Raw genomic sequence first — 26252 nt, 5'->3', positions numbered from 1 at the left:
TTCCTCCTTTACCTTAACATCTTGTAACCTAACATTCTGGTTCCCATCCCCCTGCCAGATCAGTTTAAACCCTCCCCTACAACTAAATTAAACATTCCCGCCAAGATATTGGAACCTTTGGAGTTTAGGTGCAACCCATCCTTAGCGAATAGGTCATGCCTCCCCCAAAAAAGGTCCCAATTATCCAAAAATCTGAATCCCTGCCCCCTGCACCAGTCACTCAGCCACGCATTCATCTGCCAGACTTTGATGAAAGTCCTTCCACCTGAAATGTTAACTATTTCTTTTTCCAAAAGCTGCCTGATCTGTTGAGCGTTTCCAGCATTTTCTATTTTAACTACAAAAGTGTGTGAGTCTGAAGGGAGCACTGAAGACCAACTTGTCGTGTTTGCAAATAACCTGTTGTACCACCTGTTTTTGCACTGAGCGATAGCATGCTGGCAATATAGGCAAATTGCTGTCAGTGGTCTCCGCACTCCAGGATCAGGGACACATTGACATTCAAAGATTCCGCCCACACTTTGCGGTCATTGGCTACTGGCAAGGGCCATTGTGATCACGAGTCGAAACGGAAGCTCGGATTGGTCTGTGCCGCTGTCACTAAGGGCCTGGGGCTGCAGGCGACCCGTTCCACTGCTCCGGAGGAGTAGGGGCTCCCGCTCGGTGCCGGCGACATGTTACGGGCGCAACCACGTCTCCTTCGGAACTGTTTGAGGCTGCGGCCCAAGGCCGAGGCCCTGACTGGGGAAGCGCTGCGTCGGGGCCGCCACTCTTTGCACCCGGAGTGGGCCGCTTTAGCCGAGAAGCAACTGAAGGGGAAGAAAGCCGAGGATCTGATATGGAGAACGCCGGAAGGCATCGCCATCAAACCGGTTTATTCCAAGCGGGACACGGCGGAGCTGCCCGAGGAACTGCCGGGCGTGTGGCCTTACACCCGGGGCCCTTACCCGACTATGTACACCTACAGGCCCTGGACCATCCGGCAGTACGCCGGCTTCAGCACAGTTGAGGAGAGCAACAGGTTTTACCGCAACAACATCAAAGGTCAGAGCTCGGGCCGGCGGGACTGTTCGCCGGTGCCCGCCCGAGGGGCTGGGTCTGGGGAGCCCCCACGCCAGTGCCCGCCCGAGGGGCTGGGGAGCCCCCACGCCGGTGCCCAAGCCAGGAGCCGGCGGGGTGGGGGGAGCGGAACGGGGTGACGACACTGCCCACCGGTGCCTATCCGAGGGGCTGGTCGCGGCGGTGAACATTGTGACGTTTAATGATCATTGTTTGTTGCTGACGTCACACTCCGTTGCAGTGAGGTCATTGTCCTCCCGTCTGTGGAGTGCGGGGCAGGGGGACGAGCGCTGAGACCAACTTTAAAGGACTCACTGGTCTGAAATAATGTTCCCAAAGCTTTGCAGTTTATCTTTCCCATCCTCTGTTCCATCACCCGCGTACATGCAAAATGTTTGCAAAATTGGGTAGTTTTCCTCAAAACTGTTTTGTTTTATCTCTTACTGGTTAGCTGTATATTTTATTTATTTCACACACTTCCATGTGGTATTTCTGACCTTTCTATAATCAACAGCGTCTGCACTACATTATTAGTGCTGCCCAAAACCATTGTCCACATTCACCTTTTGTGTAACATGGTTTAATTTCTCCTATGCCTGCTTCATTCCCTTTTCAACTTAAACACAATTAAAATTCAAACACATCTGGAGACCATCTCAGTGCATTTCTAACTTTACTATAGTCTTAATATCCTTTTGTGATTGGCAACCATTAAGTGGTCAGAATTGGGATTGCTGAATTTGTGTACACTTTCATTATACTAATGGATTTGTAGAGTATGGGCCAGGATGCTGTTTTATAGCTAAAACCACCTGACTCTATGCTTTAATCTTCAGAGAACAGTCTTGTCTCTCCTTTCCTATCAATGTGCTCTACCCTTCAATTTAAAAAATATTGCATATGTTTAGTGACAAATTAACTTTTGGTTTAGCTCATCTTGAGATTTCTAAGCCATTTTAGGGTCTTTTAGTACTTTTCCTGATTCTTCCCCTCAGCCGGATATTGTATTTTATGTCATTTTCAATCCAATTTAAGTTGATCTTGTCCATTTTTGAAGAACGCTTACTAAGTATGCACGTCCTTTAGAAAAGCTTCTAAAATAGAAATGAAGCATGATGGGGGTATGGAGCATCCCCCAGAAGGAAGACAGTTGGGTGGTCAGTTTTTCAAAATGATAGTGCAAGCAAATGGAACACTTCATAACAAGGTCTAGCCAATTTTATCAACCAGGTTCTTTTTGCCCATTTGATCCTTTTAAGGCATGGGTGGCCCAATCTACACACAGGCTCTCACTGTGACAGATTGAACCAGTTTCTAATAAGTACTAATTTATCTCTAAACACTTGGCAACAATAAAGACTGGCGAGGTTCCTTGGGTACATCTTCAAAATTAGAAAAGGAAAAATTTCAAATTGGGAAATGTTAACATTTTGCTCTTCTGCAGATCTTGTTTGACAGTTACAAAGTGATTTTGCTGCCTCATTTCATGGAATATAAATATCTCCTTGTACTTTACCATATGCAACTATCATGAGTATTCTTAACTGATTAGATATTTAGTCCCACTATTTATCTGCAAATACTGTGAACCTAGAAATATGTGATGTGCTTTTACGTTTAACATACTTCCCTTAAAGGTTTCTGAACATTCCTCCTTGCTGACATGGATAGGCCTTGCCAAGCAAAAGGATGGTAGAAGCAATACTAAATCAATACCAAGCAATACCACTTTTATTCTTAATGCTAAAATTAGAATCCTACTTAACCCCAACCCATACTGCTGCTATTAGGATCCCATTCTCTGACTTACCATTGCCAGGGCCCCATTTCCTCCTCTGCCACCACCACAAGCCTTTGTCACCTCTCCCCACCACCCACCAGAAAGATGTCCTCACATAGCAATTGGTTAAAGTACTAAACAATTAATAATTTTGAGAAGATGTTGTTAAATTGATCTTCACTGGCTTTGCCAGATTTCTATTCCTTTCAGCAGCTTTTTAGGATGTAAGAGGCTGAATTTTGACCTTATTGCAACAGAGCAGATATATCTAATTGATTTTCCCAATAATTAAGCTGAAAAAATTGAATGGATCAGGAAGTGAGAAAAGCAATCTATGTATGCTAAGTATTCGTTGTCTTCCTGTAATTTTAAGAATTTGCTGGATTTGTAGATTATTTGTCACTACATATTGCTGTAGCTATAGTTTAACTTTGTTAATATATATTTTGGCAATGTAATAATTTTTAATGCAACGTCAATCAATTTTTCTGCCTCGGAAAGGAAATAGTTTAATCCATTCAAACTAATTTTGTGTTTGTAAATAAAAAAAAGGGGTTTAATAAGTCAAATTTTAAATGATTCTTTTATCCTCTCTACCCTTTCTCTTTTTGTCTCCTTCTCTAGTCTTTTCCTGCCTTGGCATTTAATTGGACAAATTCATCCCCTTCTATTTCTCCTTTCTTTCTCAGTCCCTAATAAGTCTTATTGGTTAGAAGGTAGTTACACCTCAGAAAAGGGTAATTTGGCTCAGTAGATCTATCCCAGCCTTTAACCTCCAAAGACTCCTTATATTAGTCCCCATAAGCATTCTTCAATTCTTTTCTCCCTCAGCTGTTTAGGCAGCTTCAGTGCATCTGTGGTAATTACCTCAATTGTTCTTTATGGTAGAGAATGTTGCATTCTCACTTCCCTCTGGGTTAATAACCTTCTTAATTCCCTATGATATTTATTTAAGATCTAATATTTATGGCCTTTGGTTCTGGTTTTGCCTGCATGGCAATATTTTTGTCTATCCTTCCATGATTCCAAGACTCATGGTGTCATGGCTGAGTATTTTCTCTAGAAAAGAACCTCTATTTGTTCACTTTTCACTGATGCATGTAATCTCAATGTATATTTTCAATATATTTTACATACTTTTCAATTATCTCCTTCAAGAAAGGAAAGCAGTGCTTTTGTGTTTAATGTTGTTAATCAGAGTTGCTGCTTTCAGTAATTTAGTGTCTATCTCCAGATCTGTCTCAATCCCAGTAAAGTCAACACAGAAAATTATAGCTATGTATTAATATTGTAAATATTTTTAATGTAATAATTTTTCTCACAAAATCAACTTTTCTGGCCCAGTAGAGAAACAGTTTAAACTGTTCAAACTAATTATTTTATGTTGTTTAAACTGAGGTTTTTAAGAAGTCAAATTGAAACTTATTCAGTGTTTTTGACTTTATAGTATCACTTTGTCCCTTCATCCATTCTTCCTTTCCCTTTCCAAGGAGTATGACTATATTCTTATAAAAATGGACAAGCATCATTTATCTATATTGAAGTTCATTTCCCAGCTATACAACCATTTGTCACGTTTGTGAATGTTTGGTATTTCTTGTATTCACCCTCTATATTAACTATAGTCCTCAACTTGGTAGTAATCATAGAATCGTACAGCTTAGAAACAGGCCATTCGCCCCAACTGGTCCATGCTGACCTGTGGTCACCCTTCCATTATTAACCCCATTGCCCAGCAGATTGTGTTGCAGATTGTGAAATTGTAACCATTAATGTAAGTGGTAAAGAGCAGTGATCCCAGCACTGATTCTTGTGGAATGTTGCCTCTTGCCATTTGTCCATCTGAGTAATTGCTTTTAAACCCCTTCTGCTTGCAAACAGCTTGCTAACCTCTATACTACTTGTTCCCTGACTCCACATGTTCTGATCTTAATCATAGGTCTCCCATGCAATCACTATTTGAAAATTCACTGTTAAGGAGATGTGCTAGTTCACAGATGTCCTGTTGCCCTTGCTGTGTTTTTATTAGCTCATGGTTCTAGTAAGTTGTGCACAAATTGTATTTGATTTGATGAGTGCAGGAAAATGTTCAGTTAATTACATATACTGCAAGATGCCCCACTGCAGCCAGAACTGGCCCACAATGTCATCTGTTATATCTGTTACAATGTCATTTTCATTAATTTTATTACAGGTCAATAAGTTAATTAAGTAATTGTCTATGTTTAGATGTACATCGCAATGCAGGCAATCCTGTCTGACAATTTTAATTCACTTATTCTCTTAAAGCTGGTCAACAAGGACTTTCTGTGGCTTTTGATCTTCCCACTCACAGGGGATATGATTCAGACAACCCCCGTGTCACTGGAGATGTTGGAATGGCAGGGGTTGCAATAGACAGTGTGGAAGATATGAAGTTGCTGTTTGATGAAATTCCTTTGGAAAAGATGTCTGTTTCCATGACAATGAATGGTGCAGTGCTGCCAATCCTGGCTATGTTCATTGTGACGGGCCAAGAGCAAGGTGTTCCTGAAGAGAAGTTAACTGGCACAATTCAGAATGACATACTGAAAGAATTCATGGTCAGGAATACTTTCATTTTTCCACCTGAACCTTCCATGAAGATTATAGCCGATATATTCCAGTACACTGCGAAAGTTAGTATGTTTTTTTTGTTGGTATCGCATAAATATTTTGTTCAAATAATGCTACACAAGTTTAAGGTCTCTCAAAGAAAAGCTATTAAATCACACTGGCCAAAATTTGGGCACATCGCAAGTAAATGATGATAATTTTAAAAAAAACTGCAGATGCTGAAAATCTACAGTAAAGCAGAAAATTCTGGAAATCTAAAATAAAGCAAAGTACTGGAAATACTCAGCAAGTCAGACCACATCTGTGGGAAGAAAAACTGAGTTGATATTTTAGGTCACTGAAGTGTCTTCGACTTGAAACTTTAAACTCTGTTTCTGTTCCCACAGATGCAGACTGAACTGTTGAGTATTTCCAGCATTTTCTGCTTTATTTTGGGTAGATCACTTCTGATCTATAAACTATCTTCATTTACTGCCTTGATTCCATAGACCTTATTATCTCAGCCCCAGCATTTTAGGAAGTGCATATCAGATTTTTAAAATTCATTTATTATTGTCATGTACTGAGATACAGTAAAAAGCTTTTGTTTGCATGACACACAGATCTTTCCATAATATGTACATCCAGATAGTACCAAAGGAAAACAAAAACAGAATGTAGAATATAGTGTTAGAGTTACAAGATCAAGAGTTCATCTTTATCATGAGGTCTGTTCAAGGGTCTGATTAAAAACAGGATAGAAGCTGTCCTTGAGCTAGGTGGTGTGTTCTCAAACTGTTGTATATTCTTCTGATGGGAGGGCGGAGAAGAGAATGGGTGGGGGGGGGGGGGGGTTGGGAGGGGTGGGTCTTTGATTACGTTGTCTGCTCTCCCGAGGCAGTGGAAAGTATAGACAGATTTAATGGAGGGGAGGCTGGTTTTCATGATGGACTGAACTGCGTCCACAGCCCTCTGCAACTTCTTGTCGAATAAACTTAGCCTGTACAACAAACACTCATAAATTAGCATTCTTCCCCTTACAAATCATTGTAGAAAATCTTTGTTTCATCCCTTCAAAGCAAATGTGTACCCTTCGAAATTGGAAGCCCAGAGCTAACTTAAATGGGGTTAGGGCAGTGCAGGTTTCCAGTGTGTTGTGTGCTTTTCCAGAAGTCATTGATTTTGTTGTGCAGCAAGTCACGAAGATGAGAATTTCCTTTTCCAAGAAATTGCTAGGCAATGTTACTAAGCTAAATACAGGTCTGCTGACAGCTGAATTAAAAAGAAGATAATTTAAAGTTTTCTATAGAAGCCATTTCAGACAACTTTAAAATATGGATTGCGGTGAAATATTTTGTAAACTGGCTATGTTATTGAAAACTGCACTTGAATTTCAGTGATTGGTACACAGGCTGAGTAAGACTCCAGACAGAGAAAGGTAACTGGCAGAAAAATTGCAACTGGGGTAGAAGTTAACCAGAAATGAGCAAATTCTTTAAAAATCTAGTGCCCTTATGGCGAACGCAATTCTGATATTCTTTATGCAGTTTGTACTCCATCTCAAAAAAGTAGTCTGTGGTGGGATAATATTAATTCTCAGAGCAGGGAAAATAAAGAATGATAGTTTTAAGCTGCAAGCCTAACTGTCTACTTGGTCATGAATGATGCAGATTTTTTTTTTAAAATGGTTAAATGAGTGAAGGAAGAACCCCACGTATGATCATGATAGACTTGAGTTGAATTATCCTACTGTACCAAGGCTAAATTTTTATTTTAAGGTTGTTTTCTTCTTCTGCAGCATATGCCCCGATTTAACTCCATTTCTATCAGTGGGTATCACATCCAAGAAGCTGGTGCTGGTGCTGTTTTGGAACTGGCTTATACTATAGCAAATGGTTTGGAATACTGCAGGACTGGTATCCAAGTGGGACTTAACATTGATGAATTTGCACCACGGTAATACTGAATAAATCATTGTTGTATTTAAAATCAAATGAATTGTCTATACAAAGGTTACTTGCTATCTGAACATCAAATCTTCTGTAAATCATACATTATGCTGAATGCAGTTTAAGATATTTCAGTTAACCTTTTTGATTTCATAAGTGTATTCAGAATGAGAACCAGTGGGATCATGGACCATTATTATTGATGTTATGTAGAAAATTGTGTAACTGTTAAATTCTCCTCTGAGTAAAACTGTTGTGTTCAAAAGAGATTTTGTTCTTGCATTTTCTGATGTTGCACTACAATTAATCTAATTAAGTGCATGCTAATGAGCAATTAGCACTTTGATGTTATTGTGCAATAGACATCTCTTCTGGTTCTTTAACAGCTTCTTCTTGGGTGGTCCCTTAGGATCAAGGATGACTTGCTTTCTCTTGAGTTTGCTGACTTCTGAAATGGCCAGAGGCCATAGTGGAACCTGCAGACTCCATAGATGGAGAAGGATATGCTTGACAGGATTGGTGGATGGGTAGCCAGTGAAGTTGTACTCTCTTTCTGTCTGTGTGCTACCAGTGCATGGACTTGAGGTTCACAATGCCATCTCCAATGTTGTCGGTGCATATGCTGCATTTCTTTCAAGGAGGCTTTGAGTACAGCCTTGAATCTTTTTCTGTTTAACAAGCAATCTCTTATAACAAGGGTTTGGAATGGAGTGTCTGACTCGGGAATCTAGTATTGGGTAGGAGACTGTTCTGGCCTTCCCAAAAGAGCAGAATGAGTGTTATTAGGACCTCATTGCTCAGGATGTTGGCATGGGGGAGGATACTACACTGCTTTGCTTGTACTTCCAGTGGATTTGGAGGACTTTATTGACAAATATTTTAAATTTTGACATGTTTGCCATGCACTTAGTAGATTTTGTTTTCTGTTGCTTTTTAGCTCAGCAAATTATATGGGATTAATGAAAGATTTGTTGATCTGTTTGAATTACAATAGTGTATTCAACAAAAAAAATGATAGCATTGGGAAGTAATTATAGGGGAACATTTGAAAATATAGAATTATTTCAGAAATTAAATTTGTTTTTCTTTTGCAGGCTTTCTTTCTTTTGGGGAATTGGTATGAATTTTTACATGGAAATAGCAAAGCTAAGAGCAGCTAGACGGCTATGGGCACACTTAATTAAAGAAAAATTTAATGCTAAGAATTCAAAGTCTTTACTGCTGAGAGCTCATTGTCAGACATCTGGTTGGTCTCTTACTGAGCAGGTAAGTGCACTTTCTAGAAATTTGGTATTGCAGATACCAAACAAAATGTTGACTATAAGCATTCTATCCATTTTTTCCTTACAATGGAGGTTGTATTCTTGAAATAAGACACAAAATGCATAGCAGGTCAGAGAGAATCTGTGCAGAAAGAAATATTTACTGTTTTAGTCCAATGACCTTTCCTCAGAATCACATTTGAGGTTCTCGGATTAAATGTTTTGAAATTCTAAATTCTCATATTGGAGGACAGAATTAAACTGAAAATGAAACTTCAGTGGTTAGAGGGAGTTATTCTGAAATGCTGTATCCTGCACTTAATAAATTCACTGAATTTTTTTAACTGTGTGGTGTAAATGTTAATAATGTTTACCAGAGATGAGAAATAATCAGATCAAATCCCAACCTTAATAGGAAAGAAAAAGACATGGAATAAGGCCCTTGATTTTTATTGTCAGGCCAGATCTTTAAAAGTGCTGATGTTGAATCATACCCTGAAATATACTATTCTCCTTGCGCATGACTGGAGCATTCAAGAATCAAAGGCAAAGTTTCAAGAGTTTCAAATGTCTCAAAGTACATGGGCATGTCTAAACAGGATCTGAACAGGACACGAGTTACTTAGCCACCAAACACACGAGTGGTAAATCTGGTCCTCCTCTGCTTGTCAATGTGGTAGCTTGTGTTAAACAATGGATGATACCATCACATACTGCCCTCAACACAATTGCAATACTGATATCTCGAAGATAAACTCTCATCTCCAAGAAAACAATACAGTAGTTTATAAACCTCAGATTAATTTATTAGAAGCATTATATTAGGGGAGATGAAAATAGAAAAATTCCCAAGCTAGGTAACAAATATTTCCTCATAATTCTTCTGCACGGAGTATGTTTGTCCAAACTAATTGATTAGGAGTTATTCTTTTGCACTTATCATTTATTTAAAATTACACCACATTTTAAATGTTCATACCTTGTTTCAATTTCAGGATCCACACAACAACATTATTCGCACAGTTATTGAGGCAATGGCAGCTGTGTTCGGAGGAACTCAGTCATTGCATACTAATTCTTTTGATGAAGCATTAAGTTTACCCACAATACAAAGCTCACGGATTGCCAGGAATACTCAGATCATCATCCAAGAGGAATCTGGCATCCCAAAAGTAGCGGATCCTTGGGCAGGTTCATTTATGATGGAGTCTCTAACTAATGAGGTGTATGATGCTGCTTTAAAGGTCAGTTTATCTAAGCACCATGTGTCGCCAAACACTCAGTAAATTAAGCCCTCTAACCCCTAAACCTCTACTCCTTGAATAATGGCCTCTTGTTAATACCCAGTCTTCTTGTTCTGTCATTAACTATCTTGTACCTTCTATTATCTGGCTCTCAAGGTCTAGAACTGCTTTCATAAATCCCTATCACTCTTCCTTTTTTTTACCTTGTTATATAATGTGCCATAACACCTGCTGCTTTGATCAAGCTTTTCATTACCTGTCCTGAATTTCTTTTTTTTATTGGTGGTGATTCAGTATCATTCCTGTGGAATGTTTACTGTGTTAAACATACCATAAATCCACTAGGAACTTTTGTTGGATATTTGACATGCACAACACACAAGCATCAGAATGGTTGACAAATTTTAATGAGGGAACTGAATCTCCTCATGTACATTGCAGACAGTGATCCAATATTAATCATAATGTGCTTTTCAAGAATGTAAATTAATGTCCCTGATTAACACATACTGTAGTTTTTCTGAATGTCTAAAATTATGACTAGAAGTTCATCCACAACCAAGGTAGACTTGCAGATAATTTCTTGATATCATGGGTGCATTTTTTCCACAACCCAATGCCGCCTTTCCCTCTCTCCATTCCCAACTCAGCTTGGTCCTTTAAGCACAAATTTTGTTTCATAAAGTATTTTAAACATTCATAGTTGATGCCCCTGTTATCTCCTCCTGGAACAACATTTTTAAATTTAAAAAGAAACTCATGAGTTTCCGCGAAAGCCTGCTTTCTAGTAGGAGCATACATGTTTGTTCCTTGTTCATCTGAGTTAATTATCATCTTGTTGATCCATTGTTTGATATGGCTACGCTTGCCAGCCCATGAGTCTATGCAGGTTGCTCTTTCATTCCATCAAAGTTGACTACATTCCAGTCTGGAACTTTTTACCTATGACTCCATTCTTCTTTATAAAATCCTTTAGTGTCCTTATTTTCCAACTGTTCTCCTCCCTTCTGATTTGCTTACTTATTCTTTCGATGCACAAGTGAATCCAGTGCTACACTACTATCCAGTGAAAATATTATTTATAGGCACCTAGTCTAACAATGCAGTTGTGCTTAATTGTAGCTTATTAATGAGATTGAAGAAATGGGTGGTATGGCTAAAGCGGTAGCCGATGGAATACCAAAACTTCGTATTGAAGAGTGTGCAGCCAGAAACCAAGCAAGGATTGACTCTGGTAAACAAAGTAAAATCTGTTTATCTTTTATTTGGTGCCAAAAGGGAAATAGTGGATCAAAGAAGGAAAACAAATAGTCCAAATGTGTATTACTTTTCAATTTAATTATTATTCAAAGAAAATGTATTTTAACTTGTACAGAGCCAATTTAGTTTTTATAAAATTGGCTTGACAGCCAATGATGAATACTCTAGAAGAAAATTTCCTAATACAATGCATTGTGTCACTTAAGTTGCATTTAATGCTATTTTTGATTGGATTCCTAGTGTTGGTAACAGGAATTATTTCTGCCATACTTAAACATGGCTCCAGTCATCTGGCACATTAATAGGGCCTGCGTCCATTAAATGTGCATCTTTAACAAAGTTAACAAATTTTATGGAGGGTGATCATGTATCACCACTTTGAGTTCTCTTTTTACTGTCACATGTATAAGAAACTTTGGTAGTAGCTTGGATAGCAAAAAGAAAATGTTAGATGAATGATGTACTGTTGGTGATAATGCCAATTATTTGCACATGAACTGTTTTCTATTTTCTGTGAACTCTGTCAAAAGTATTATAATTGTATCTCTTACATTTAACATTTTCTTTCATGTAATCCAAATTAAGTAGAGAGAGTAGAAGGGCTGAGCTTGCAGAACAGCCAGGCCAGTTAGGGGGTGGTAGAGTTGCATCCTTAATGTGCTCAATTTATTTTGTGTATTAGATAATGGGGAGCTGTTAGCGTGTGTTTGTCGTAAGTTGTGTGGTACTAATACTGCTTTCAATCATTTGGATGACTGGCAACCTTGTTGTCATTGTTTAGCAAGTCTCTGATCACTAATTTATGTGATCCTGAATATTCTGAGCAAATATCATTGGACTTAACAACATGTTTCCTTCAAACAACTTGGGAAGGGGCATTATCCCACTGCATGGGTGGCAGTGTGAGTTGTGAGAAGAATGCAGAAAGGCTTCAGTGGAGATGAGATAAACTAAGTGAATAGCAGTAACTGCTGGAAACACTCAGCAGGACAGGTAGCATCTGCGGAAAGAGAACAAGGTTAATGTTTCAAGTCAAAGACCTTTCAGAGTTCTGGTCAAGAATCTTCAACCTGAAATGTTAACTCTTCCTCTTCCCCCCCAGATGTTGCCTGACCCGATTTTGTTTCCAGCCTTTTCTTTTTCTATTTTGGATTTCCAGCATCTACAGATTTTACTTTTTTTTCAGTGTAAGGTAAATGGAGTATGATGTGGGAAAAATATGGCATCATCCACCTAGGCAGGGGAAAAAACAGAAAAGCAAAGTATATTTTAATTGATGAGGTGTTGAAGTGCAGAGGTATCTTGATGTCCTTGTACATGTATCATTTGAGATACAACAAACAGGTACAGCAAGCAACTAGGAAGGCAAATGGTATGTTGGCCTTTACTGGGAGAGAATTTGAGTTCTTACTGGAATTATATGGGGCCCTGGTGAGACCACACCTGGAATACTGTTTATAGGCTGGTCTCCCTAAATAACTAATAAAACAGAATATTTATACCATAAGGAGTCCAACAAAAGTTCACTAGATTGATTTTGGGGATGAGCAGGAATTATTTTGTCCAACACATTTAGCAGAATGAGAAGTGACCTCATTGAAACACACAATTCTTAAGGGGCTTGAAAGAATAGCTGCAGGGTTGATGTTTCCTTTGGTTGAGTTCTTTAGAAACTGAGGTCACAATCCCAGTAAAAGGATTCAGCAATTCAGGACTGAAGTGGAGAAGAAATTTCTTCACTCAATTGGTAGTGAATCTTTGGAATTCTCTACCCAAGAAGGCCAAGGAGATTCAATCACTGAGTGTATTCAAGATCTGTTTTTGGACTTTAAGGGAATCGAGGGATCTGCAGTTAGTACAGGAGAGTGGTGCTGAGGTGCAAGATCAGTCATGATTGTATTGAAAGGCCAAGCAAGCATGAGAGGGCCAGAGGTTGACCTTATTGGGTCTTGTGCTTCAAGACAACCCAAACCATGTCAATAAAACAATTTTAGCCAAGGAAAATTAATCTTCTGTAACTTAAGCCATCAGAGTGAATTTCCAAAATCAGTCATTTTCACATCAATTGGCTAAGTTCATGTTAAATCTTTTGGTGTGGTTCTATATTAATCAATAATCTTTCTGGCAAAACTACTAGGTTTGGTGGTGTTACAGCATTGTTGAATTAAAACAATTTATCGTATGACTCAACAATAATAGTGCCATAGCTGAATAAGTTTTTCACACATTCACATTCCCCATTTTGGTCAGCTGAGATTTCTGGAGGCTTTGAAATAAGTTCGGGAGGAATTTAAGAGCAGGAGTGACAGAGCTGAAGGCTCTGCATGGATGGTGAAATATGGGGATTGTGTGATGCACAGGAGGATAAAGTCCTTATAGGAGAGGATAACATATGTGGAAGTTCCAGAGTTTAATGTAGCACCAAGGAAAGATTAGCAAAGGGTGTAGGAATTTTGCCATGTTGGGTGCAGACTTCCAGTGTAGGGTTTGAGATACAAAGTTTCTCATAGTCCTTGCACTGAACAAAGGAGTGATGGACAATTTCTATCTGCACATGTCAGAGGATGAAATAAAACAGCAAGAATGGAACGATGCGAATAAGACGAGAAGAAGAGCAATCACAGGTCCCCTTGGATTCTGTTTGTCTGAGTGGCCAAGGAAAGGAAGGAGTGGAAAAAGTTGTTGGAGTAAATTCATCTCTTGTGCTCTACTGATAGGGATATATCGCTTCAGTTTTGGAGAAGGGAAATCTTTTTGGCTTGGATATCTGCCTAATAGATTTTCAAAAATTATTACCCACCCCTTAGAAAAGATATGTTTCCTAAAATTATTGTTCTAACTTTATTTGCCAATGAATATAAATGTGTAAAAGCATTAGTACTTTGTATCTCCAAGTTCCTATTTGTACATAATAGAAGTTCTCTCTTTGTTCTTTCTTCTCTTCCCATTCCCAATATTGCACTCTTTTGTGGACACAGTCGAATGGATTCATGTGTCTACATTTCTGTGTTTATAATCCTTTGCGATTTGGTGTGCACTTCCAATTCCGGTCTTGTGCATGTTACCTGTCTTAAAATCTCCATCCTTGATATTTTGACTTCAGCCATCTGGAGTGAAAGCTCTTGTTCTCACTCTAAACTTCCTTGCCACAGTACCTCTCTGTCCTCAAAGCCTACCTATTTGTGCAAGCTTTTGGTCATGTTATGTAGCTCTATGTTCAATTTTTTTTTCAGCAAGGTACCTGTGAAGTGCCTTGGAGAATTGGACTTTGTTAAAGGTGCTATATTAATGCAAATTATTGTAAAAATGCTTTGCAAATACTTCAAAGACTATTGACCCACAAAAAAATCAGGTCACTGACACCTATTAATTGTGAGTCAACTAGTTTGTAAAGTCATTACAAAGGAAATCCAGAGGAATGCTTGTTGCTGTTGGTTTATTTTGCTGGTGTGATAAATAAAGCCTTTGAATGTTTATAGTCCTCTGTTCAGTATGCCATCCATTTGTAAACTTAAGTCTGAGTATTGATTGTTATTTTATATGAAAACACTGCCAATGGTCAAAATGAAGGCCAGTGAAAATAAATTTCCTTGGAAGGTATTTTAAACTTCAAGTTTCAAAGCTGCTGTAATATAAATAAATGATGCTGAGATTTAGACACTAAAGCCTGTAGTTTGCATATAAAATTAAGAATGTCATGCTCTTCAGAAGTAACTTGAATCATGCCTCTTAGCCTTTCTTTCATAGGTGCTGAGGTAATTGTGGGAGTAAACAAGTACCGTCTGGAGAAAGAGGAACCTGTGGAAGTGTTAGTTATAGACAACACTGCAGTGCGCAACCAACAGATTGCAAAGCTAGTAAAGGTAAGATGTTTTCAAAGTTGCTGCATCTTGTAGATCTGTAGCATAATCCTGAGAAGTAGTAGCTTAATGTTCATTATGGATAATAGATGCAAGTTCAAGTCATGAAATTCTAACAAAACCGTGGTAAGTTTGATCCTTTACAATGGGTTGAGACATGATTACTGCATATTGTGGTACTGAACAAATTAATTCTCGTGCTGGTTTTGCCCTGAAAATGCATTTATTGACACAGTAGGTTGTGGTTTCATACTGACCTTTGAGTCTGGGAGGCCCAATTTACTTTATATGCTTCATTTTAAGATAGTATTATAAATTAATGGCAATGATGCAAATCTATTCTAAGAATTATATAAAATTTATTAATGCATTTCCACTGTAGTAGTTTCAACTTTTATATTGTAGCTGACAGAGATTTCCATTTGTGTTTAGTTCACAGAAGATTGAATTAAGTTTTTGTTTTTCTAAATGTTTAAATGTTTGGATTTGAAATGAAGAATTATCTCAAGTCTCATGTGATCAATTCCTTTTTAAAAGTTACTATTGAATCTGCTTCCCATCTTGGGCAGTACAATCCAGGTAAAAATAAACAGCCCTAATCTCATTTCTATTCCCTTTACAGTTTACCTAAATCTGGTTACTAATTTACTTTATCAAAATTAGTGTTATTTTTGAATAAGCATTGTATACAGCCTTAACCTATGTGAGAACAATTATGATTTTTTGTGTGGAGCAGCTGCAAGACAGTGGCCACAAGCTAGATTAGGTGTAGATGTTAAGACTTCCAGTCTAATTTTTGCTGCTCCCTAACTGGATGGTGCCACCTCCAAACAACTTCTATTGGATCAGTGTTATTTGAATAATTAATTATGAGCCTCTCGTAAGGCAAGTATGTTTTGTTTCAGACTTTCCATCCCTATGCTCCAAATAACCTGAATTTTCACCTCCTTAGGATGAAATTTCTCTGACAGTATGTTTTAATGATGTGGAAAATATAAGTTTGTGTTGTCCAAATTGTTGAATTAATTGCTGGTGGGTTTAAAGTGATGTCAATAATCTAATGCCCACCCTCCCTAAAGATCTGCTACACTTGCAAACCAACTAACCTGTAATTCAGATATGTACATTTTCCGTGGAAGTGGGGTAAAGGTGATCCTTAATAGTGATCTTGTCTGAAGAGTAAGAGTTTTCTGCAGAGGTTCTGGCAGTTGATTTCTTTGGAATTTCTTTGGAAATTTTACCTCTCCCTTTAATTGGCTTTGTATAAAAGATTTTGAAAAGTGCATTCATTGTGAGAAGAGAGCTTATGGATAAGCTAAAGAATATTTAGATTTTAATTATTATTCCTTTGAAATGGACTGTTGATCTAGGTTAGGAAGCCTTGCACACAATTAAAATATTACTCTTCTTTAACTCAGTTAAGAGCATCCAGAAATCAAGCAGCAGTTGAAAAGTGCCTGAATGCCATTACCGAATGTGCACGCTCGGGACAAGGAAATCTGCTGGCTTTTGCGGTGGAAGCTGCTCGTGAAAGGTAAGGCACAGCTCCCTTTTGAAAATGAATAAGTTGTCTGATGGTGTATTTTGTGGAATTTAAGTGCATCTTTGACTTGCAACCTTAACTATTTTCATTGTCCTTCTAGCTGAGATGCATACTCAGAAATTTCACTCCTCCTCCCCTTCCTTTGTTACCAGAATATCTGTAAACCTTTTTGTCATGCTGAGTAGAGCGTGACAAGCATCATTTAATATGTATATATTTTTTTTAAAAAGTGATCTCTCTCAAGGATAAGGAGATAGACATGTTTCTCCTCGGGTCAACTCATTTGTTACATGTTGCCTTGAATTGCAGTCAAAAGTATGGTCAATCCTCTGCTTTCGCCCAAAATTGATGCCATGCTAGTAGAATATTCAGGTCACCCTGACCAAAACAATTATCAAAAGGTCTGAGCAACTTTTGACTTCTGAGCAACTTTTTTATGGTTGTCAAGCAGTGGGGACTGGGTTGGATCATTGCTGCAACCCACTGGTTGTGGGAGGATGAGCGATCAGCTGATCCCCATGTGAATTAACTGGGATAGGGTCTTCGAATGAGTGTGATCTAGGATGGATCAGGCATTGGTTTGCAGTGGCCCACACTATTCTTCATGGGACTAGTATGGACAGTCTTGCTCCTTGTGAACATCCACAAGTTTAGCCAGAAGATTATGGAATTTTTTTTGTCTAGCCATCCAAGCTGCTCAAGTACATTGCTAAATTCTTCAGATTTAATTCTACTAGTCACTTTTCTGCTGACATGGCCAGTAAACTGATACCTTGCTGCAGTTCATAGCCTTCTTCCTCACCATTAACCACACAGTCAACTTTAGCATCATCTGTGAACTAAGTGATGGACAATACCAGTAACACCAACATCCTGTAAAACAATTACAACAAAATATTGAAAATGGCTTTAACATGCAAGTTTAAAATGGAAATATATTTCGTACCCCTTGGAGAAAATGATGCAGAGGGAGGGAAATTTATCTTTGGTTACTGCTAAATATTTGCACATTGGCCATGAGTTCTACTCATCTACATCCTTTTGATTCTTTAAAATTAATTCCAGTGTCCAAAGACTTTCTGATAAATCTTTAAAAGGTAAAATGAAGAATTTGGAGCATATTCACTAAGATTTATAATGTTTAATTTAAGCATAGATGATAAAGTAAGTCATCTGTTAATGGTAATTCTGAGTTTTCTAAACTACAAGATTTGTAATTGAATTACTTTGTATATAGAATTTTTATCTTTTCTCCAACCTTGACTACTTTAACTGCAATCTCAGGTGAGTTGAGTAAATCTTAACATGCCCTAAATGTATTAACTTTTTTATTTAGATGCACAGTTGGAGAAATTACAGATGCAATGAAAGTAGTGTTTGGTGAACATCAACCTAGTAACCGCATGGTGAGCGGTGCATACCGACATGAATTTGGTGACAACGAAGAAATATCTGTGGCAATGAGCAGGTGACCCAGAAAATCTTAGCTCAGCAAAAAAAACTAAAAACAACCATTCCCATCTAAAAGGAATTATGTTTTCATTAAACTTGCTAAACTGTCAGTATTTTATTAAACTTACTCCACTAATTTAGATTTTTATTTGTTATTTTTGGTCTGTCAATAAATTTATTAAGATTTTCATTGTTCAATTCTGTTAAGGAAGTTTGTGAAAAGGATTTAGAATTAGCCGAGGATCAGCCTTGACCTAACAACCCAACTGCAAAAGTTTCTTTATATTTGCTCCATCAATTCCTTTCAAAATCCTAAAAATCTCAGTTTGTATAAACTTGTAACTCTTGGAGTCCAAAAGTTCTGATTAAATCTGCAATGCACTCCATGTAAATTTCATTCTCTGACCTAATATGAACATCCAAAGTAATACATAATCTAGTTTTAAAGATATTCCTAACAGACCTGTCTACTATAATTTAATCATAATTTACTGATAAGACTGTTGTTGGATTTGGATGCTTTTATTTAGGATTGAGAAGTTTGCTAAAAATGAAGGTCGCCGACCTCGCCTGCTCGTTGCTAAAATGGGTCAAGATGGGCATGATCGAGGAGCAAAGGTTATTGCCACAGGATTTGCTGATCTGGGTTTTGATGTGGATGTAGGACCCTTATTTCAGGTAGTTTAATGAATAGTTATCGAATTTCAACTAATTGAAGCAGGGTGTTACTAAAATTCAGATTTACTGTTACGTAGAAATATCTCTAGCTTTTTTTAAAGTAGTTTATCTAAATTTTTGAATTAAATGAAAAATGGGAAAGGGTATTACTTTCATTTCAGAAAGCTAACTATGGGATGAACTACTGAATGGAGTACGAAGAAATTCAAAACTCAGCTTTAGTTGGGAGGCCGTCATTTATACCGATTTCATATTTTCAAATGTGCACGTAGAATAGGTTCAATTTGAAATATTAATAGGACTTGCATAACAGATTCAGTTTTACTGACTCTATAAATCTGATGGTTCAACATCTGGCTCGCAAGGTAATGTTTGCTGTGGTCCCATCTGACCCGCACTCATTTTAACTTGGTGCTCTGGAAAATTTTATTGTAATACATCCAAAAAATTGAACTAAAAATATGTTGGTATGATTAGAAATAACATCCAAGAATCCAGAAAATCTGCTAGTTCAGCACCACAAGTCTGGTACGGTGACGAACAAGCATGATTCTCTGAAGGATACTGCCTAGGCAGCATACTCACCATTCCAGAGCTATGTTAAAAGCAATTGGCTTTTTGACAAGAGCAGAATTTGTACTAACCATCTCCAGGATTCCACTGTAGGTGCTAAGAGGTTATAGATCAATGCAGTCAAAGGGATCATAACTAGTAAGATTATCTTACAATCTGCTTGTTATAAAATTGAAATATGATCTCTGTGCAATTCATTTCAAATCTTAATTAAGTCTTATTAGAATTTCACCAAACTATCACTGTTATTTCTAGACTCCTCGGGAGGTAGCACAGCAGGCAGTAGATGCAGATGTGCATTGCATTGGTGTCAGTTCTTTGGCAGCTGGCCATCGAACTCTGGTGCCAGAATTGATAAAAGAGCTTTGTGATCTTCAGCGCCCTGATATTTTGGTCATCTGTGGTGGTGTGATTCCTCCTCAGGTACAACATTTAAGATTAATTTCAGGTTTTCTTTTATTGTAATTGTATACATGATCATATTGAATGTTTCCTTAATCACACATTACTTTTGTGTCAAGATTCCATTAACCAGTGGGAACTAAATTAGTGTCTTCAAATGAGTGAAATGATTCTATTTGTTTTTATTTGCTACTTTTTAATGGTAACTTTTTCTGTTTCCATTTACTTTAACTGCCATGTAGAGATGTGGGTTTCCTAATATTTGTATTTCAGTACTTCAAGGAAAGGGTTTTGAGCAAGAAGAATAGATTTAATGTTTACTGGAATGTGAGCGAGTGTGTGGCACAAACCTATGTTAGAATCTTGTATCTATTTCAGTATGTATCAGATGATTGATAGTGAAGCCTGATAAGAAATTTGTGAGCTGATCAAACGAAAGATGAAAGCCAGGGGACCTAAATTGGTTAGTGGAGTGAGCAGACAAGTAGTCACTTCTAGAAATCTGAAGTAATATTTTTATGGTTGCGGGAGATGAATGGAACAATGAAACTGCACACTAATTGATAAGGTTATTAAGTTAGTGGAAATATCTTTGGATGTAGGTATGTTAACCTGTATAGGTGAGGTTGTATAAGACGACCATTAATTGAATACCACTTTACTTGGTGTTCACCTTGCATCAATTGGCTGTAATTGGACTATTGTGTACATTTCATTATAAGAATATGGTAAATGGATGGCCATGATACAAATGAATGCTTCTAGGAATTCAGGTTATAGTTAGAGAAAGATTTGTTTCACAATCAGAACTGACACCCTACCAATCCTAATCTGCAACAATTATTTGATTGAAGCTATAATACTTGTTTTTGTATCAGTTAGAACTCAGTCCCCTTTTTTTGTTACTACTATATAAGGAATTGAACTTTCATCCAAGATGCTAACTGTCCTTCAGTAACTGCCAGGTCCCTCACTGATCTTTGTTTTCTTTAAAGTCATCTGGAGTTATTGCGATCTTCAGATTGTCAAATCAGCTTTAATATGTATGGATTATATGTATAACTTCTAGCTGCAGAAATTTCCAGAATCAATCAATAGGCTCAGCCACCCCCTTGAATGGGGAGACTTTTTGTAATCATAGTTAATTTTCTTTGCATTTGAGGAAATCCACCTGCTAGTAGAGAGTCCATTAACACATTTTCATTAGTTTAGTGTCATGTGAAGGGTATATTTACATTGTATTCAGTTTGGAAAATAAGCCTGAAGCAATGTTAGAAAATGTTATTTATCATGATGCTTAAATAGGAGAAAGTGTGGATAACAATCTCTCAAACAATGCTCCTAACCTGGCAGAACCAATGATGGGCATAAATGGAAATCCTTGGGCACAACTCCCAGTTGCCAGGAAGGACGATAGCATACACATGCAAAAGTATGAAAATCATAGGGCTGGAGCCCGAGTAAATTTAACCAACAAAGAGTAATCACTTTGATCAACTCAATTCTCAGAAAACAAGCTGTCCTAACACATACACAGCCTTGCATTATCAGAGGAAAGTCTAAATTTGTATATTGGAATTTGAAGCTCAATTTTGGCTAACTTCACAATCATTGACATTTAGTTAGGATTACAAAAACCATTGGTTGTCCTCATCAGCAAGTACATTGCAACTTTCTTGAACTAGTTTGTGATTTTTTTTTATATATACAAGTATTTCAATGTTTAATAAAAGCCTTTCCATACTACACCAGGTAGAGTAACATTGTACTTGTACAAAAGAGAACTTCTCAAATCCTGGCAAATCTTCAAAATTAATATCAACTGATTTTGACACTCAAAGTTGACCTATTTATTTTTTTAACTCCTCCAGGATTATGATGCCTTGTTCAAGGCAGGTGTTTCCAGCATCTTTGGTCCAGGTACTAGAATTCCTGTTGCTGCTGTACAGGTCCTTGGTAACATTGAGAGAAATTTAGTCAAGAGGCAACAATCATTGTGAACATCATTGGGCATGGTAATGACATTATTTTACATTTGTGAAGCTTGTTTTCTGTAATATCAATCAAAAATTACTTAACATTTGCCTACAGTACTTTCTGTGAAAGTTTGTATTTTATCCATTTTCTGTAACTTATTGGAGTAAGCTGTGATCATGTTGCAAGACTGAAGATTGTTACAGCTCTTATAATTTAAACTAAATTTCCACTGATACATATTTACAACTGAACTAAATTTATTTAACAATTAATAGGTATGGGTGTATGTCCTGGCAAACAAATAAACAAGAAAATTTGAGGGAAATTTCTACTTTCTTTGTGCAAATTATTTCCCCCTTGAAGACTTGTTTCTTTGAAAAGCTTATTCAGGAATAAAAAGAAAACCATATAGGAAATACTTAGCAGGTCAGGCAGCATCTGTGGAAAGACAAAAATGGTTAATGTTTCAGATTGATGATCCACCATCAGAACATGGAAAAAGTAGATTAAAGAAAGGTCTTAAGATGTAGATAATGGAGGGAGGGGGCCAGTGAAGGGAAAAGGAAGGTGGTGGGTGAATAGGGTGAAGGTATGACTAAAGTTGTGAAAGAAACCCTTTAGAACAAGATATGTCCAGGGAAGGTGAAAATAGGAGATGAGGAAGACAGTTGGAGATAATCAGTGAAGCAAAAAAAAAAGCTGAATGCAGTAAGTGAGCTACCAGGCTGGAATGGTTGATTATCTGAAAAGACTGAATTCAATCTCAAGTCTTAGAGCTATAATGTCCAAGTTAGACAATGAGACGTTGCTTGAGCCTGTCTTGGCTTCATTAGAATAGTTAAGTTTAACAAACTTTGGCTAGTTGCTAGCATAATTTGCTGTGCTTGGTCATAATATCAATTTGTATTTTGAATTACATGGGGGGGGGGGCGGGTTGAGATTTCAAATATTGCACTGAATACTGCTTATTTCAAATCTCCAAATACTCTATAATGGTTATTAACTTAAACTGAGCTCACCCATTTCTTTTCCTTCTCTTAAGTTGCTCTTTGCCAAAATGTAAAATTACTTGTTTTCCTCCTATCTTCCTTTCTTCAACAATCCTTTAATATTAATGATTTGCATCACTTAACTTTATTTACATACCTGACTGTTCTTTAGCATCTTAATTCAGAACATACAGGTCCTTCTTTCAAACAAAAACAAATACACTGGCACATTCAAAACTCAGTGAAAATGACCTATGTATAAGTTTTAATCACTTCTGAAGGCTTTGTGATTATGTCTAACAACAAATTGTTGCAGGCTGAAGTAACTGTTCTGTTAAACAACACACCTTGCACATTCATTGGCAGTAAGATATACATTGCAGGTTATTTAACTTTATCAAGTAGCAAATAGTTATTTGATCTGGACAATCATTACAGATCAAAAATGATTTGTGCATTACAGGCCACTCCGGGTAATAAAACAGGTTCCATTTTTACAGACATCCATAAGTTGATTTTGTCAGAAAATACACAAAAATTACTTGATGGCAACTATACCTCCACAGTATTATAATGAATGGCATTAACAGCACAAGAACAATTACTAAAAGTGAAGAGAGAGGAAACTAGTTCTGCTGTTTGTAGGAACAAATATGTACATCACACTTTTGAATTTAATATTTAAAGTTTGTTCTTATGCAAGTGGTGTCTATAAATCAGGTGTTTGTAACCCAGGGATGGCCTGTACAGTATTGGAGAATTATTTGTAGTTGAATATCATTTAATTAGGTGCACCGAATAAATAACATTTTTATACCCAAAATATTTAATGCAAAGTAATGAGATCTCCTATATCCAAACATTCCCATTAGTCAAAGATTAATACATCATATAAATATAATAGTATATTCTAATGCCACCAACCAGATTATATAAAAGCATATACATATTCACAATTTTGATCTACATTATACCAGATGTAGAGAAAGGCAATTGATAGCCTGTTTAATCTTCATAAAATACTTAGATAATAGTGAATGGGATATATACTTGGTAATTAAAGCAGTGGGACAATTTTTGCCGTAAAAGGAAATGTTCGTAAAACAATAAAACTCATGACAAATCTAAGATCAATACTGCCCTTATTTTGAGTACATTGTTTATTGTCCACTTCCAATGATTTTCTTAGCTTCGCAAGAATAACTTAACCTCAAAGGATATACTGAAGAAATGTAAAGCTCTTTGTTAGAGGTGCAGCAGTTCATATCCAATGGGTTTTCTTTATGCCATGGTTAATTATATATCAGTGTCCATAATTAGTCAAAAGCCAAACACTAACTAGGTAAATGGACATTGAAGACAGAGGTACACTCATGAACGTTAACAACAGTCACTGTTCCACCATATTCATTACACTGGAGAATACGATTAATACAATCCATGGAGTGAGGAAGAATGGGACCTGTGATCTCCAAACTGTAAGAGTCTATGGAACCAAGGCAACCCTGGACTTTTCCACATGTATTGGCAACCTTTAGGAGGGAAAGGAAATAAGAGTATGATTATGTGGTTTAAGATCACATCGTGGACCAGGAAGAGTAAATAATTTGCTGTACTCAGTTGATGCCCACCACCCACTCTCATCAGTCCAATTTAAATGTTTCCAGGTGGCCTTTCCCAACTGCTAGGTCAACCTCAACTCCAACATGCTTACTTCCCAAAGATTTCATGACAGGATTTGGAAGTAAGAGTACCGGTTCATACCACAACTATGATCACTATGAAGTTATATCCAATCTATGAAATTGGCACTTAAAATAAAGCAGTATTCTTTTTGTTCAAAATTTACTTCAGCACAACTTTTCAGTTACTTTTGTTAGTTTCAGCCATTTAGTGTTACCACAATAGAAACTTACCTGTAGCAATTGTAAAGATGCTCCAGGGAAGGCTACAGGGCAAAGCAATGTTGGTGGCAGACCTCTTTGTACACCCTCTTGTGCAACTATATGTGGCGAGTTCATCAGAAAGGTGATCAAGGATGCTGCAGAGGACCCTTCAACTACAACCAGAAACTTAAGCTGCTTATCCTGATGTTGTTGATGTCTGGTTACAATGATAAGGAAATACCTTATTTACAACAAGCATTTAATTATTGTACAACTGTAGTACTGGGATATTGTACACTTGGTTTCCTGCATGAGGTTTCATGTAATTTTTTTGTTGTATGTGATAAGAAACAAAAAGGATATGATGGTAATTTCAGTTGTTTTCAGCTTTAAACTAGCAAAATGACACTAAGCTGCAAAGAGATATTAGAGCAGATAACCAAAAGCTTTGTTGACAGAGATAGGTTTTAAGGATAATTCAGGGGAACAAAAGGGGGGTTGAGGGGTGGAATACCAGATTCCAGAGCCTAGGGCCCTTGGAACTGAAAGAACAGCTGCAATCGAATTTGTATACTTAGCTTTTGGCATTTCTTCAGTTCTGGTCTTTAATTAAGAGACCAAAAAAACAGAAATGCCAAAATCTTAGTAGTAGAGACTGGAGCAGTTCAAAGAGGTGCAAAGCCGTGGAAGGATTCTGAAACTTAACTGTAGGTTAGCAAGTACAGCTGCAATGATTGAACAGGTCTGGAGTTGGGTCAAAGGCAGCTGAACTGAGATGACCTTAAGTTGAACAGTGTAGAATAAGGCCAATCAGAAAAGTATTTGAATACTGAAGTCTAAAAGTAATGACAGTATATGTAGAATGAACATAATAACACATTGCATATTTCATTAACACATCAACTCAGTCAAATGGTAGACCGTCACTGAAGCACAAAGTAGTTGTAGCAAAGTAAATGAACTATATGAATTAAATTACATAGAAATTATATACCGGTGAAATACAAGATAAGTGATGAGAACCAGAGCAATAAATTAGTGATGGATTTGGGAAATCAATAGATTTAAGTTTGATCTATAGCCAGTTGTAAAAGCTGTTATGTCAACTGGTACTCACCAGTACTAAGAGCAGCATTTCTCCTCATTAGGTCTCATCTATGCAGTACTCTCACCATCAAGGCAGAAGTCTATGATTTGAGGAAAACCATCTGGGCTGATACTCCAGTACAGAATTAAGAGAGTGCTGCACTGATAAATGTGTTTTTCAAGGTATTAAATTCAAGGTAATTAGAGATCCCCATGACAACATTTTTTATGATGAGCAAAAGAATTCTCCCTTATCCTGGCCAGATTTAGACCTCATACAAAAATATTATCGGGTGGTTATCACTGTGCACAGCAAGCTCCCACAAACAAAATTCTGCCTCCATTTGATATCCTATTAGCTATAAAAAGCTTTGGGACATTCTGACACAAACATGAACAGTGCTACATGAAAACTGCTTAAAATATTAATGAATTGTATCATAGTATGAGAATTATATTTAAATGTTTAAACATCTTGAGTGATGTTTCAAAATAAAACAATGTTTTGGTTTTGACTCTGCCACATACCAGTTATTCATTTTTTTTGTTTAGAGCACTGAGATTTGTGGTAGAGTCCCAATCACCGCAGCTAAATTAGCTGACACAGCACAACTGAAGGATCAAATCTAGGGCCTTAACGGTCCACACAGCGCGCTACCAAGTGAATAAGCACAATTA

The 26252-nt window shown here is 37.3% G+C and overlaps 2 protein-coding genes across 4 annotated transcripts in view; one reads left to right on the top strand and one right to left on the bottom strand.

Annotated features, from left to right (window-relative positions):
- Positions 1-547: 547 nt before the first annotated feature.
- On the top strand, positions 548-26082 carry mmut (methylmalonyl CoA mutase). 2 transcript variants are annotated; one of them, XM_052025102.1, is made up of 13 exons: positions 548-1044; positions 5129-5496; positions 7212-7369; positions 8457-8628; positions 9620-9868; positions 10991-11102; positions 14876-14991; positions 16407-16522; positions 17868-17999; positions 18514-18661; positions 19490-19657; positions 21508-21651; positions 25637-26082. In XM_052025102.1, exons 1-12 carry the CDS (start codon positions 675-677, stop codon positions 21634-21636), a joined length of 2238 nt encoding a protein of 745 aa, XP_051881062.1. In that variant the 5' UTR covers positions 548-674; the 3' UTR covers positions 21637-21651; positions 25637-26082. The 2 variants fall into 2 exon arrangements, with proteins under 2 accessions (XP_051881062.1, XP_051881061.1); XM_052025101.1 differs by lacking the exon at positions 25637-26082 and having other exon boundaries at positions 21508-22405.
- Positions 22841-26252, bottom strand: part of LOC127575314 (protein downstream neighbor of Son-like) — a 30668-nt gene continuing 27256 nt past the window's right edge. The window contains exons 8-9 of one of the 2 annotated variants that reach the window (XM_052025103.1): positions 24519-24705; positions 22841-24134 (exon numbers count right to left, since the gene is read on the bottom strand). In XM_052025103.1, coding sequence (XP_051881063.1) covers positions 23937-24134; positions 24519-24705 — 385 coding nt within the window. In that variant the 3' untranslated portion in view covers positions 22841-23936. Of the gene's footprint in view, positions 24135-24518; positions 24706-25605; positions 25676-26252 lie in introns of those variants that run through there. The other variant, XM_052025104.1, reaches the window with a different exon arrangement.

The sequence above is a fragment of the Pristis pectinata genome, chromosome 10 (genome assembly GCF_009764475.1).
Source record: "Pristis pectinata isolate sPriPec2 chromosome 10, sPriPec2.1.pri, whole genome shotgun sequence".
NCBI classification, from domain to species: domain Eukaryota; kingdom Metazoa; phylum Chordata; class Chondrichthyes; order Rhinopristiformes; family Pristidae; genus Pristis; species Pristis pectinata.
Note: the sequence above shows the minus strand (reverse complement) of the source record. Positions and strands in the feature narration are given on the sequence as shown.

What these genes read in the sequence shown, in the direction of transcription:
- mmut (XM_052025102.1), top strand. Translation starts at nt 675, where the DNA reads ATGTTACGGGCGCAACCACGTCTCCTTCGGAACTGTTTGAGGCTGCGG. An exon ending in GTGGAAGCTGCTCGTGAAAG is followed by an intron (nt 16,523 to 17,867) that starts GTAAGGCACAGC and finishes TTTTTTATTTAG; the next exon opens with ATGCACAGTTGGAGAAATTA. An exon ending in GTGGTGTGATTCCTCCTCAG is followed by an intron (nt 19,658 to 21,507) that starts GTACAACATTTA and finishes TAACTCCTCCAG; the next exon opens with GATTATGATGCCTTGTTCAA.